The 13797-nt window shown below is 44.3% G+C and overlaps 1 protein-coding gene across 1 annotated transcript; it reads left to right on the top strand.

Moving 5' to 3' along the window:
• Positions 1–1468: 1468 nt before the first annotated feature.
• On the top strand, positions 1469–12383 carry LOC140728105 (C-X-C chemokine receptor type 1-like). The gene is made up of 2 exons (XM_073046303.1): positions 1469–1565; positions 8337–12383. Exon 2 carries the CDS (start codon positions 8340–8342, stop codon positions 9396–9398), a length of 1059 nt encoding a protein of 352 aa, XP_072902404.1. The 5' UTR covers positions 1469–1565; positions 8337–8339; the 3' UTR covers positions 9399–12383.
• The last annotated feature ends 1414 nt before the right edge of the window (positions 12384–13797 follow it).

The following is a 13797-nucleotide window of genomic DNA, read 5'->3' as shown; positions in this document are numbered from 1 at the left end:
AGATGGAAGAAAGGGAAGGGGGAGGAGCACCAAAGGGAGGTCTTGGACACGTACCTGCTAACTGGAACTGGGATTTAAGTGGAAAATAGGAAGTACTAAGGATTCCTGACAAGATTGTTTCCTCCCGTGGGAGAATCTGGACCAAGGGGTCACTGCTTAAACATGAGGGGTCATCCATTTCACACAGAGAAGAGACAAGATATTTCAGCTCAGAGGGTTGAATGTCTTTGGAGCTCTTCTTTAGATATCTTTAAGTCACAGATAGTCAGATACAAGATTAACAAGAGCTGAAGGCTTACTGGGAGTAGACATGAGTTTAAAATCAGCTCTTATTGAATAGTGTAAATCCCCTCCTGATTGGATTGGTTGGTTACTGCAATGGTTACAGTGAACATAGAAAATATAACAGTACAGCACAGTACGGCCCTTTGGTCCACAATGTTGTGCTGACACTATAACCTACTCTATGATCAATCTAACCCTTCCCTCCTACACTGCCAACCATTTATATTTCATCCATGTGCCTATCTAAGAGTGTTTTAAATGTCCCTAACATATCTGCTTCTAACACAGTCCCTGGCAGTGCATTCCAAGCACCCAGCACTCATATAAAAAACTTACCTCTGACATCCCCCCCATACTTTACTTCAAACACCTTAAAATTTTGCCCCATGGTATTAGCCATTTCCACTCAGGGTATATAGCTCTCCTCTCTATCAATGCCTCTTATCATCTTGTACACCTCTATCAAGTCACCTCTCATTCTCCTTTGCTCCAGGAAGAAGAGCCCAAGCTCGCTCAATCTATCATTGTAAGACATGCTCTCTCTAATGCAGGCAGCATCCTGATAAATCTCCTCCGCGCCTTCTTAAAAGTTTCCAAATCCTTCCTATAATGAGGCGACCAGAAATTAGCACAATATTCCAAGCATGGTCTAACCAGAGCTTTACAGAGCTGCAACATTACCTTCATGGCTCGTAATCTTTACTATAATGAACACTTGGTCAAATCTTTCAGTCTGCAACAAGAATTGTGGAAAGTGAAGGATCATTATTCTCGAATTTCCTCAACTAATGAGTTTTCCCTGCATTAGTTTTCTCCATAATTAAAATAATCCGCTCACCGGACAGCTCGCTGACAGTCTGTACTGAGGAAGTGTGGAGGCTTGACAAAGGGGATCTCACCCATTTGTTACCGGATCTGTTTCAGCCCCAAAGGACTCTCTCTGAGTACCCAGTTGACCAGGTCTCCACATACAGATCCGAACACACTCCCTTCTCAGTTGATGCATGTTCTATGCTGCGTCTCCCTCCTATGCATCCTCTTGAATTTATCTCTCAGTCTGTCAAAACATCAACAGAATTGATTATGTAAATGTGAGCTTTGTTTATCTTTATAAATGCTGTATGCATTGCAAAACGCCTCCTGCTCTTATCAATTGAATGTTCACTGTTTTTCATCAGATCCGGTGGTAAGTGAGCTTTACTGAGCATAGCTGAGCTGTGGTCCTGTTGTTTGGAGTCTGTCTGACAAAACTCAGTGAGGAAGTTGCATCTTTAGAACTGGTATGTGAATTATTTTATGCTGTAACAGTTTGCCGTATCCTCACTACCCGGTTAACTTCTGTCTACTTACTGTTGTTGATGTGTGAGCAGGTAGAGGTATTGGCTTACACATTGGTTGCAGATTAAGTCTGGAGGTTAGATTGCTTGGGGATTGTGAGTGAACAGCCCTTGTCAAGTTGCATCAACGCGGTGGCATCCCTTGGATGGCATAGTAGCACAGGAATTAGCGTAACACTTCATAGCACCAACTGTAACACTGGGGTTTAGTTCCCATCACTGTCTGTAAGGAGTTGGTGCATTCTTCCTGTGATTCCTCCAAGTGCTCCTTTCTTCCCACATTATAAAAAGACGTGATGTTAGGATTGGTATGTTGTGAGCAGGATATAATGGCCTAGAAGCATGAAAACTTTTGTGGGCTGTCCCAGCAGACCGTCAGACTGCAGTGGTCACTGGCACAAATGATGCATTCATGTTTCGATGTTTCAATGTACAGTGCCTATAAAAAGTGTTCACCCACCTTGGAAGTTTTCATGTTTTGTTGTTTTTCAACATTGAATCACAGCGGATTTAATTTGACTTTTTTGACACTGATCAACAGAAAAGAATTTTTCGTGTCAAAGTGAAAACAAATTTTTACAAATTGGTCTAAATTTATTACAATTATTAAACACAAAATACTTGATTGCGTATTTACTCACTCTCTTCAAGTTGGTATTTAGTAGATACACCTTTGGCAGCAATTACAGCTTTGAGTCTGTGTGGGTATGTCCATCAGCTTTGAACATCGGGATACCACAATTTTTCCCCATTCCCCAAAACTGCTCAAGCTCTGTCAGATTGAATAGGGATCACGAGTGAACAGCCCTTTTCAAGTCCTGCCATAATTTCTCAATTGGATTGAGGTCTGGACTCTGACTTGACCACTCAAGGACATTAGTTTTGTTGTTTTTAAGCTATTCCCATGTAGCTTTGGATTTATCTTGGGGTCATTGTCTTGCTGGAAAACAAGTCTTCTCCCAAGTCACAGTTCTCTTGCAGACTGCATCAGGTTTTCCTCCAGGCTCTCCCTGTAGTTTGCTGCATTCATTTTACCCTCTACCTTCACAAGCCTTCCAGAGCCTGCTGCAGTGAAGCAGCCCCACAGCGTGATGCAGCCACCACCGTGTTTCATGGTAGGGATGGTGTGTTTTTAATGATGTGCAGTGTTTGGCTTATGCTAAACACAGCATTTAGTCTGATTGCCAAAAAGCTTAATTTTGGTTTCATCAGACCATAGAAACTTCCTCCAGCTGACTTCAGAGTCTCCCACGTACCCTCTGACAAACTCTAGCTGAGATTTCATGTGAGCTTTTTTCAACAGTGGTTTCTCTTTGCCACTCTCCCATAAAGCTGTGACTGGTGAAGCACCCGGGCAACAGTTGTTGTATGTGCAGTCTCTCCAATCTCAGCCACTGAAGCTTGAAACTTCTTCAGAGTTGTCATAAGTGTCTTTGTGAAGTGACTCACTAGTCCCCTTTTTGCACAGCCACTCAGTTTTTGAGGATGGCCTGCTCTAGGCAAAATTACAGCTGTGCCATATTTTTTCCATTTCTTGCTGATTGACTTAATTGTACCCCAAGGGATATTCAGTGACTTGGAAATGTTCTTGTATCCGTATCCCGACTTGTGCTTTTTCATAGAGTTGCTTGGAGTGTTCTTTTATATTCATGGTGTAGTTTTTGCCAGGATACTGACTCACCAACAGTTGGACCTTCCAGATACAGGTGTATTTTTAGTACAATCAGTTGAAATACCCTGACTGCACACCGTGATCTCCATTTAGCTAATTATGTGACTTCTAAAACCAATTGGCTACACCAGTGATGATTTGGTGTGTCTTATTAAAGGGGGTGAATACTTACGCAATCAATTATTTTGTGTTTTATCTTTGTAATTAATTTAAATCACATTGTAGAGATTTGTTTTCACTTTGACATGAAAGAGTTTTTTTTTGTTGATCAGTGTCAAAAAAGCCGAATTAAATGTACTGTGATTCAATGGTGTAAAACAATAAAACATGAAAGGAGAGAAAAGAGGAGACCAGTAGTGATAGGGGAGTCGATAGTTAGGAGGACAGATAAGAAGTTCTGTGGGAGACATTGAGAATCCCAGATGGTCTGTTGCCTCCCTGGTGCCAGGGTCCGCGATATCTCAGACCGAGTTCTCAGTATTCTCAAGAGAGAGGGTGAGCAGCCAGATGTCGTGGTCCATGTAGGGACCAATGAGGTGGATAGGAAAAAGGAGGAGGTCCTGCAAAGAAAATTTAGGGAGTTAGGTGCAAAGTTGAAGGACAGGACCTCCAGGGTTGCAATCTCAGGATTGCTACCCATGCCACGCGCTAGTGAGGCTAGAAATAGGAAGATAATGCAGCTAAATACATGGTTAAGGAATTGATGCAGGTGGGAGGGCTTCATGTTTCTGGACAATTCCTTGTTCCAGGGAAGGTGGGACCTGTTCAGACGGGACGGGTTGCACCTGAACTGGAGAGGGACTACCATCTTTGTGGGAAGGTTTGCTAGTGCTGCTCCAGGGGGTTTAAACTAGATTTGCAGGGGGAGGGGAACCAGAGTGTTAGAGCAGATTGTGAGGTGGAGGAGGATAAAGATCATACCAGAGCTGCAAGTATAGTGCATGGAGTAAAGCCAGATCTAGCATATAAAGAGGCTTTGAGGAAAGAGAAACAGAATAAAGGGTGTAAAGGTAGTAAGGTAGAAGGGCTAAAGTGTGTGTACTTCAATGCAAGAAGCATCAGGAACAAAGGTGATGAACTGAGAGCTCGGATACATACTTGGAATTATGATGTAGGATTGGAGGGAGGCGAATGTTGTCCCCTTGTTCAAAAAAGGTAGTAGGGATAGTCCGGGTAATTATAGACCAGTGAGCCTTACGTCTGTGGTGGGAAAGCTGTTGGAAAAGATTCTTAGAGATAGAATCAATGGGCATTTCGAGAATCATGGTCTGATCAGTGACAGTCAGCATGGCTTTGTGAAGGGCAGATCATGTCTAACAAGCTTGATAGAGTTCTTTGAGGAGGTGACCAGGCATATAGATGAGGGTAGTGCAGTGGATGTGATCTACATGGATTTTAGTAAGGCATTTGACAAGGTTCCACATGGTAGGCTTATTCAGAAAGTCAGAAGGCATGGGATCCAGGGAAGTTTAGCCAGTTGGATTCAGAATTAGCTTGCCTGCAGAAAGCAGAGGGTCGTGGTGGAGGGAGTGCATTCGGATTGGAGGGTTGCGACTAGTGGTGTCCCACAGGGATTGGTTCTGGGACCTCTACTTTTTGTGATTTTTATTAATGACCTGGATGTGGGGGCAGAAGGGTGGGTTGGCAAGTTTGCAGACGACACAAAGGTTGGTGGTGTTGTGGATAGTGTTGAAGATTGTCGAAGATTGCAGAGAGACATTGATAGGATGCAGAAGTGGGCTGAGAAGTGGCAGATGGAGTTCAACCCAGAGAAGTGTGAGGTGGTACACTTTGGAAGGACAAACTCCAAGGCAGTGTACAAAGTAAATGGCAGGATACTTGGTAGTGTGGAGGAGCAGAGTGATCTGGGGGGTACATGTCCACAGATCCCTGAAAGTTGCCTCACAGGTAGATAGGGTAGTTAAGAAAGCTTATGGAGTGTTAGCTTTCATAAGTCAAAGGATAGAGTTTAAGAGTTGCAGGGTAATGATGCAGCTCTATAAAACTTTGGTTAGGTCACACTTGGAGTACTGTGTCCATTTCTGGTCGCCTCACTATAGGAAGGATGTGGAAGCATTAGAAAGGGTACAGAGGAGATTTACCAGGATGCTGCCTGGTATAGAGAGTATGGATTATGATCAGAGATTAAGGGAGCTAGGGCTTTACTCTCTGGAGAGAAGGAGGATGAGAGGAGACATGATAGAGGTATACAAGATATTAAGAGGAATAGATAGATCGGACAGCCAGTGCCTCTTCCCCAGGGCACCACTACTCAATACAAAAGGACATGGCTTTAAGGTAAGGGGAGGGAAGTTCAAGGGGGATATTAGAGGAAGGATTTTTTATTCAGAGAGTGGTTGGTGCGTGAAATGCACTGCCTGAGTCAGTGGTGGAGGCAGATACACTAGTGAAATTTAAGAGACTACTAGACAGGTATATGGAGGAATTTAAGGTGGAAGGTTATATTTATGGGAGGCAGGATTTAAGGGTCTGCACAACATTGTGGGCCGAATGGCCTGTACTTTAGTGTGTTGTTCTATATTCTATGTTCTATGAAAATTTCCAGGGGAGGAGGGTGAATGCTTTTTATAGCCATTTTACATGTGACAAATAAAGCTAATCTATCAAATTTTATATTATATAAAACAGTGATAATAAACCAGATTCTGATTCAGGCTAAGGGAACACCAGGTTTTGGAGAACAAGGATTATTGGTGGAATATTTTCCAGTCAATAGCTTTTGCTGTATCCAGTCCTGTATTCACTGTATGTTTCAATGGACATGTGGCAAATTCACTTTATCTTTAAAATCTTAGCACGAGAGATTCTGCAAGTGCTAGAAATCCAGAGTAACATACAAGATACTGGAGGAACTCAGCAGTTGAGCAGCTTGTCAAGGTTTCGAGTTAGTGCCCGCATCAGGACATGGCATTAGTCCAGATTCAGAGTTCTGAACCAAAACATCGATGATATCTCACACAACAATGAGTCAGAGTACAGGAAGGTGATAAAGAACTCAGTAACATTGTGACATGACAAAATTTCTCAATGTCAGCAAAAAAACAAAGATTACCATTGACTTCAGGAAGGTGGGGGGGGGGGTGGGGGGGGGGCAGTACACATGCTCCTGCCTACATCTTAGTTTTACTGAGTTTATCATAATGTATCATTATTTTCAAGTGTTACACTGTACTGCTGCCACAAAACAACACCTTCCACAATATATGTCAGTGGCAATAAACCTGATACTGATTCTGAAAGTTTTCAATTCCAAGATTATCCAACATCATCTGAAAATAATACTCTCTGGCACCCAAGTCCAGACAAGAGAGGGAAGGGGTTTCAACACACAAGGGGACACCACTGACTCACTGCCTTCCCCACTGATGCTAGAGGTAAAGAGTGTGAGACAGCTCTGTCAGAACGTTCTCCACACAGACACTGCTTGACCTGCTGAGTAGATCCTGCCTTTATTTCAGGTTTCCGTTGTCTGCGCCTTTCTTTGCTTTTCTTGTGTCACTGAGTTAAAGTCCCCACCATTATTGTCCCTACCAGTGCACTGTAATGAAAGGTTTGTGTAATCAGCGGCTGAGGAGGTCAACTGAGATCATCGGGGTCTCTCTTCCCACCATTACAGACATTTATACTACACTCTGCATCCGCAAAGCAAACAGCATTATGAAGGACCCCATGCACCCCTCATACAAACTCTTCTCCCTCCTGCCATCTGGGAAAAGGCACTGAAGCATTCGGGCTCTCATGACCAGACTATGTAACAGTTTCTTCCCCCAAGCCATCAGACTCCTCAATACCCAGAGCCTGGACTGACACCAACTTACTGCCCTCTACTGTGCCTATTGTCTTGTTTATTATTTATTGTACTGCCTGCACTGTTTTGTGCACTTTATGCAGTCCTGGGTAGGTCTGTAGTCCAGTGTAGTTTTTTTCTGTTTTGTTTTTACGTAGTTCAGTCTAGTTTTTGTATTGTTTCATGTCGGTCCACAGTCCTGAAAATGTTGTCTCGTTTTTACTGTGTCCTGTACCAGCAGTAATGGTCGAAATGACAATAAAAAGTGACTTGACTTGACTTAACTTGACGATGGATCTCAGATCAATAGGGGAGCTTAACAATAATGTTTCCCCCTTCCTCTCAGTGCTCCCTTTATCGTGGGGAATGCAGTGTTAGAGAGGCCTTGCTAGAGAGAAATTTGTTAACTTAGCAGCAGCAGTCCAATGCCATACATAATCTAGCAGAGAGAGAAAATAATAATAATAAATTAAATAAAACATAATAATAAATAAACAAGTAAATCAATAATATATATTGAATAGATTATTAAAAATGTGCAAAGACAGAAACACTGTATATTAAAAAAAAGTGAGGTAGTGTCCAAAGCTTCAATGTCCATTCAGGAATCGGATGGCAGAGGGGAAGAAGCTGTTCCTGAATCGCTGAGTGTGTGCCTTCAGGCTTCTGTACCTCCTACCTGATGGTAACAGTGAGAAAAGGGCATGCCCTGGGCGCTGGAGGTCCTTAATAATGGACGCTGCCTTTCTGAGACACTGCTCCCTAAAAATGTCCTGGGTACTTTGTAGGCTAGTACCCAAGATGGAGCTGACTAGATTTACAACCCTCTGCAGCTTCTTTCGGTCCTGTGCAGTAACCCCTCCATACCAGACAGTGGTGCAGCCTGTCAGAATGCTCTCCATGGTACAACTACAGAAGTGGTGACTTCCTTTGCTTTTCTTGCCATGTAATTGAGGGGGTTTAAGTCCCCACCATGATTATTCCTACCCCTGCTCTGTAATGTTTGTGTAATCAGTGACTCAGGATGTATCTTAGATCATTAGGGGAGCTCAAAATTACATTGCTGATATGTTCCTTGGAGTTTCCTGGACTGTGGGGAATGCAGTGTTGCCGAAACCTTGGCCAGTCTGGGCATTTGGGGGTGAGAATGATGCTTGCAGATTTAGTGCGTATTCTAAGAATGTTTGCATTGATAGAAAATGCCTTATCTTTAATTGATCTTTTTTTTTCCCAGAAAATGGCTTCTTTAAAGCTCAAAATTCCTTCTCATTATAGAGCAAATGAAACTTCTGGAACTCCATTTGTAGTTGATCCTGACACAACTCCTTGTACATTTGAGATATATCCAGCCACGAACACTCTAGTTGCTGTTGTCTACAGCCTGGCGTGTTTCCTCGCTGTGACGGGGAACCTGGTGGTGATAATTGTTATTCTTTGCAGCCGACGTGCAACCTTGTCCACAGATATCTACTTGCTCCATCTGGCCATGGCTGACCTGCTCTTTGCCGTCTCTCTGCCCTTCTGGGCAGTGGATGCCACGTCTGGGTGGGTGTTTGGCGATGCCATGTGTAAGATTGTCATCATGTTCCATGAGGTGAACTTTTACAGTGGCATCTTGTTGCTGGCCTGCATCAGTGTTGACCGTTACCTCGCCATCGTCCACTCTGCCCGGTCCCACAGGCAGAAGCGGCCATTCCTGATCAAACTGGTCTGTGCTGCTGTGTGGGTGCTGGCTGTTGTCCTGTCTTTACCCATCCTCTACAAGAGCCAAGTAGGGGTCAGCTCCAACAAATACATCTGTAATGAGGATCACGATGGTGAATATGATGAGAAATGGAAACTAGCCACCAAAATCTGTCGCCATGTCATTGGGTTTCTCATCCCACTGGGTGTCATAGTCTTCTGCTACAGCGTCACCATCCAGAGACTGTGTCAAACGAAGGGATTCCAGAAAGAGAAAGCCTTGAAGGTCATTATCGCTGTGGTGCTCGCTTTCCTCATCTGTTGGCTGCCGCACAATATCACTGTGTTTATCGACACTCTGGTGAGGATGAGGGTCACCATGGCCTCTTGTGCTGGGCGCGACCACATTGACCGAGCTCTGTTTGCCACCCAGTGTTTGGGGTTTCTGCACAGCTGCGTGAACCCAATATTATACGCCTTCATCGGGGTGAAATTCCGGGCGAACCTGCTCAGACTCCTGGCTGATAAAGGACTCATAAAGCACACTGAGGAATCTCATTTTCAGAGATCTGTCCGGCCATCAATCTCTGGAACAACTTCAACCGTCATTTAGACACGATCCGTGCCTTGGAAACATACGTCAATGAAGGAAACCAGGATTTCCCAGTGGCCAACTATTTTACTTCCAATCCCCAGTCCCATTCTGACGTCAGTCAATGGCCAATTGTGCTGCCACAATGAGGCCACTCTCCTCCACCTGGGCATCCACCACCCTGATTGCATGAATATGGATTTCTCCAACTTCCAGCAATTGATCCCCCTCCCCTTCTCTCCTTTTACATTCCCCATTCTGGCCCCCTTCTTACCTCTTCTCATCTGCTTCTCACCCTCCCCATGTGCCCCACCCCCTTCCTTTTCCCCCACGTTCTACAGTACTCTCCAATCAGATTTCTTCTTCTTCTTCTTCTTCTTCAGCAGCCTTTAACCTTTTCTACCTGTCACTTTCCAGCTTCTTACTTCATTCTCCACCCCTCCCCCACCCACCTGGCCTCACCCGCCATCTTGTACTCCTTCCCCTCCCCACACCAATTTCCCCCTTCCTTTCCCATCCTGATGAAGCCCAAAATATCGACTGTTTATTCATTTACATAGATGCTGCCTGGCCCGCTGAGTGTGTGTTGATCGCGCTAAGAACTGCTTTAACAATAGAACCTTCCAGCTGAACATGGAGGATCTGGAGTCCAACAAACCACAATAATCAGAATGAAAGGATGCACTTAGCATAGATTCTCAGAGCAACACAGAATTAAGGACATTGAGTTCAGAAATCAGGAAGTTATATTGCAGCTTTATAACACTCTAGTTCGGCTGCATCAGGAGTATTGCGTACATTATTGGAAGGATGTGGAGCTTTGGAGAGGATGTTGAATAGGTTTGCCAGGACGCTGCCTGGATTAGGGGGCATTTGATATAACAAGAGACCGGACAAACTTGGGTTGTTTTCTTTGGGGCAGCGGAGGGTGGGGGGAGATCTGATAAAGGTTTATATGATTATGAAAAGCATAGATGGCGTGGACAGATAATTTCTTTTTCCCAGGGTTGAAATGTTTGCTACCAGAGGGAATTAATTTCCAAAGCAGATGTGAGGAGCAGGTTTTTTACAAAGAGAGTAGTGGGAGCCTGCAATGCACTGTCTGGGGTGGTGATAGAGGCAGGTACATTAGGGACTTCTAAGAGACATTTAGAAAGGCACGTGAATGTGAAGAAAATGGAAAGATATGGATATTAAGGCAGAAGAGACTAGTTTAGTTCAGTTAGACTAGTTGACCAATTGATTATTAATTTAAACTGATTCAGCACAACACTGTGGACTTTTCTATGTTCTACGTTCAGTCCGTCTGTAGCCTCCGTCATCATTCCTCTCAGCTGGAGTGAACGCTGGCAAACCTTCAATGCAATCGCCGTTAGCCCTTACGCCAATGCCACACTGCCTCCCTCTCTCCCCGTAAGTCCTGATGCCTTCAGCAACTGTGTTATGTTCACAGCTGATTGATGCACCCCGTGTACCATGCTACTGGTTGTAACATGACCAATTACAAAAGTAAATTTTGGGGACATCTTAAAATGTGTGTTCAGCACCTCAGCCAGGTTTACAAGCTGGTTGAACATGCAACTTTCTGGAGATTATAGAACATAGATTAGCATAGCACAGAACAGGCCCTTCAGCTGAACTTTTAACTGATTACAAGATTAATGTAAGCCTTCCCTTCTATATAGTCCTCCATTTTTCTATCATCCATGTGCTACGTAAAAGACTTTTAAATGCCCCTGATGTATCTGCCTCTACCACCACTCCCTGTGTATAAAACTTACCTTTGGCATCCCCCCACCTATACTGTCCCCCAGTCACCTTAATATTATGTCCACTTGCATTAGTCACTTCTGCCCTGGTAAAAAGTCTCTCACTGTCTCACTGATGTGAGTGACACAGGACTTGAGATTTACAATGTGAAGACTAACAAATGACAAAAAATATGGCTTATGCCAGAAGTGAACACCCCATCACATTCCCTTACTACTGCAGAAAAAAAGTTATGAAAAGATTGACAGAGAGATCTTGAGTCTGGTTTGGGCTGTCAAACACTTCAACCAGTACTTGTAAGGGAGAGAGTTTACCCTCATTACTGATCATCAACCACTAGGGTCCATGCTCAATCCACAGAAGGGTGTTTCACGAACAGCAGCAGCAAGAATGCAGAGATGGGCTCCGCTTCTTGGAGGATGCAATTGCAAGATCAAATTCAAGGGGATGTCTAATCATGGAAATGATGATGGACTATCCTGTTTACTCTTGGAAAAGAAAATACCTGCAAAATTTACAATTTTTTTTTGAACCACAGGGATCTCTGCTCTTTGTGATGTATGTAAATGAATTGGATGATCATGTAGATGGGTGGGTCAGTAAGCCTTTTGTAGATGCTGCGAAGATTAGTAGTGTTGTACTCCCTGTGTATAAAACTTACCTCTGGCATCCCGCCCCCCCCCCCACCTATACTGTCCCCCAGTCACCTTAATATTATGCCCACTTGCATTAGTCACTTCTGCCCTGGTAAAAAGTCTCTCACTGTCCACTCAATTTTTGCCTCTTATCATCTTGTACACCTCTTTTGAGTCTTGAAGACATATTGGACCAGAAGGGCCTGTTATTGTGCTGTAACTCTAAATAAAAATTGAAAATAAATACATTTTCTGGCTTGCTGTTTTAACAGCCAAGGATATATTCCATCTGGACCCAGGAATTGATCCACATTCTAAATGGCTAAATAGTTAAACATCTCCCATCCATTATCCCATTTTAAAACTACAGGGGGACATACTATATCTCACTGAAAGATGTTTCCTGCAAGTGTATTTATGCCAAAAGCAATTACTTTTGATCAAGAAAGCAAAGACTGTGTAGTTTATATTACTACTTTTGGTTGGAGATGTGAATAGAATTGTGTGAACTGTGTAATTTGTGTAATGGTGTAATGGAATTTACTTTACAACTATTCTGTATGTACACTGACTGTCTGTGGAATAAAACAGCTTTGATTCATGCCCGGTCTCACCTCTCCTGCTTATTCTGTCTGTTTTCTTTACAGCGCAAAATCAGATTATCCAGGGCAGAGCCAGGGCCGGATTAACGTAGTAGCAAAAGTAGCATATGCTACTGACCCCGCATTTTCGAGGGTCCCGCCCGCACTAAATACTTGCAAGCTGCAGTCTGGTGAAATCGGCATTCTCACGACTGTTAGAGTGAGTTTTGGGTAGACGATTCATTTACACTTAAATAAATGACTTCAGCCATCTGTCTTCTGTTCCTTGACAAAATCAAAGCAAGAGGCGGAGAGTGAAGGACTAAAGACATCTCAGAGAGAAGCCATTCTTTTTAACTGATCGGGGAGTAAAGGCTAGACTGCGCAGGCGCGTGACGTAGCTCACCAAAGGTTTAAGAAAAAGACAGCCACATACAGCGGCCATCATCGGAGTGGACTGAGTCAGAGTGGGACGGCTTTGACTCAACAGGCTTCGGCGTGAACAGGCAGAGGCGAGGGTAGGTTCCGGTAAGTTTTGTTTTGTTCGTTTAGAGTAGAGAGAATGCCAGGCAGGATGTTGGAATGCTCCTCTTGCAGGATGTGGGAAGCCAGGGAGACCTCTGGTGTCCCTGACAACGATACCTGCAAGAAATGCATCCAGCTGCAGCTCCTAACAAACCGCGTTAGGGAACTGGAGCAGGAGCTGGATGACCTCCGGATCATTCGGGAGAATGAGGAGTTTATAGATAGTAGTTTCAGGGAGGTAGTTACACCAAAGGAGCAGGGCACAGGTAATTGAGTTATGGTCAGCCGAGGGAAGGGGAAAGGTCAGGCAGAGCAGGGTTCCCCTGTGGCCATTCCCCTCAACAACAAGTATACCGATTTGGATACTGTTGGGGGGATGGCTTACCTGGGACAAGTTGCGGCAGCCGGATCTCTGGCACTGAGTCTGGTTCTGCAGTGCAGAAGGGAGGGGGAAAGAAGAGGAGAGCGGTAATGATAGGAGACTCGATAGTTAGAGGTACAGACAGGAGGTTCTGTGGTCGCGACAGAGACTCCCGGATGGTTTGCTGCCTCCCGGGTCCCGGGGTCAGGGATGTCTCTGATCGCGTGCACAGCATTCTGAAATGGGAGGGTGAGCAGCCAGATGTCAGGGTAAACATCGGTACCAATGACGTAGGAAGAAAGAGTGAGGAGGTCCTGAAGAGTGAGTATAGAGAGCTTGGTAGGAAGCTAAAAAGCAGCACCTCAAGGGTGGTAATCTCAGGATTGCTACCTGTGCCACATGCCAGTGAGGGTAAGAATAGGATGAACACGTGGCTGAGGAACTGGTGTAGGGGGCAGGGTTTCAGATTTCAGGATCATTGCTCTAAGAACTGCTTTAACAATAGAACCTTCCAGCTGAACATGGAGGATCTGGAGTCCAACAAACCA

The sequence above is a fragment of the Hemitrygon akajei genome, chromosome 5, assembly GCF_048418815.1.
Source record: "Hemitrygon akajei chromosome 5, sHemAka1.3, whole genome shotgun sequence".
In the NCBI taxonomy this organism is placed as follows: domain Eukaryota; kingdom Metazoa; phylum Chordata; class Chondrichthyes; order Myliobatiformes; family Dasyatidae; genus Hemitrygon; species Hemitrygon akajei.
This window is presented reverse-complemented; position numbering and strand designations above follow the sequence as displayed.

Bases quoted from the DNA above. Each gene is read 5' to 3' on its own strand.
- LOC140728105 (XM_073046303.1), top strand. From the start codon at position 8,340: ATGGCTTCTTTAAAGCTCAAAATTCCTTCTCATTATAGAGCAAATGAA.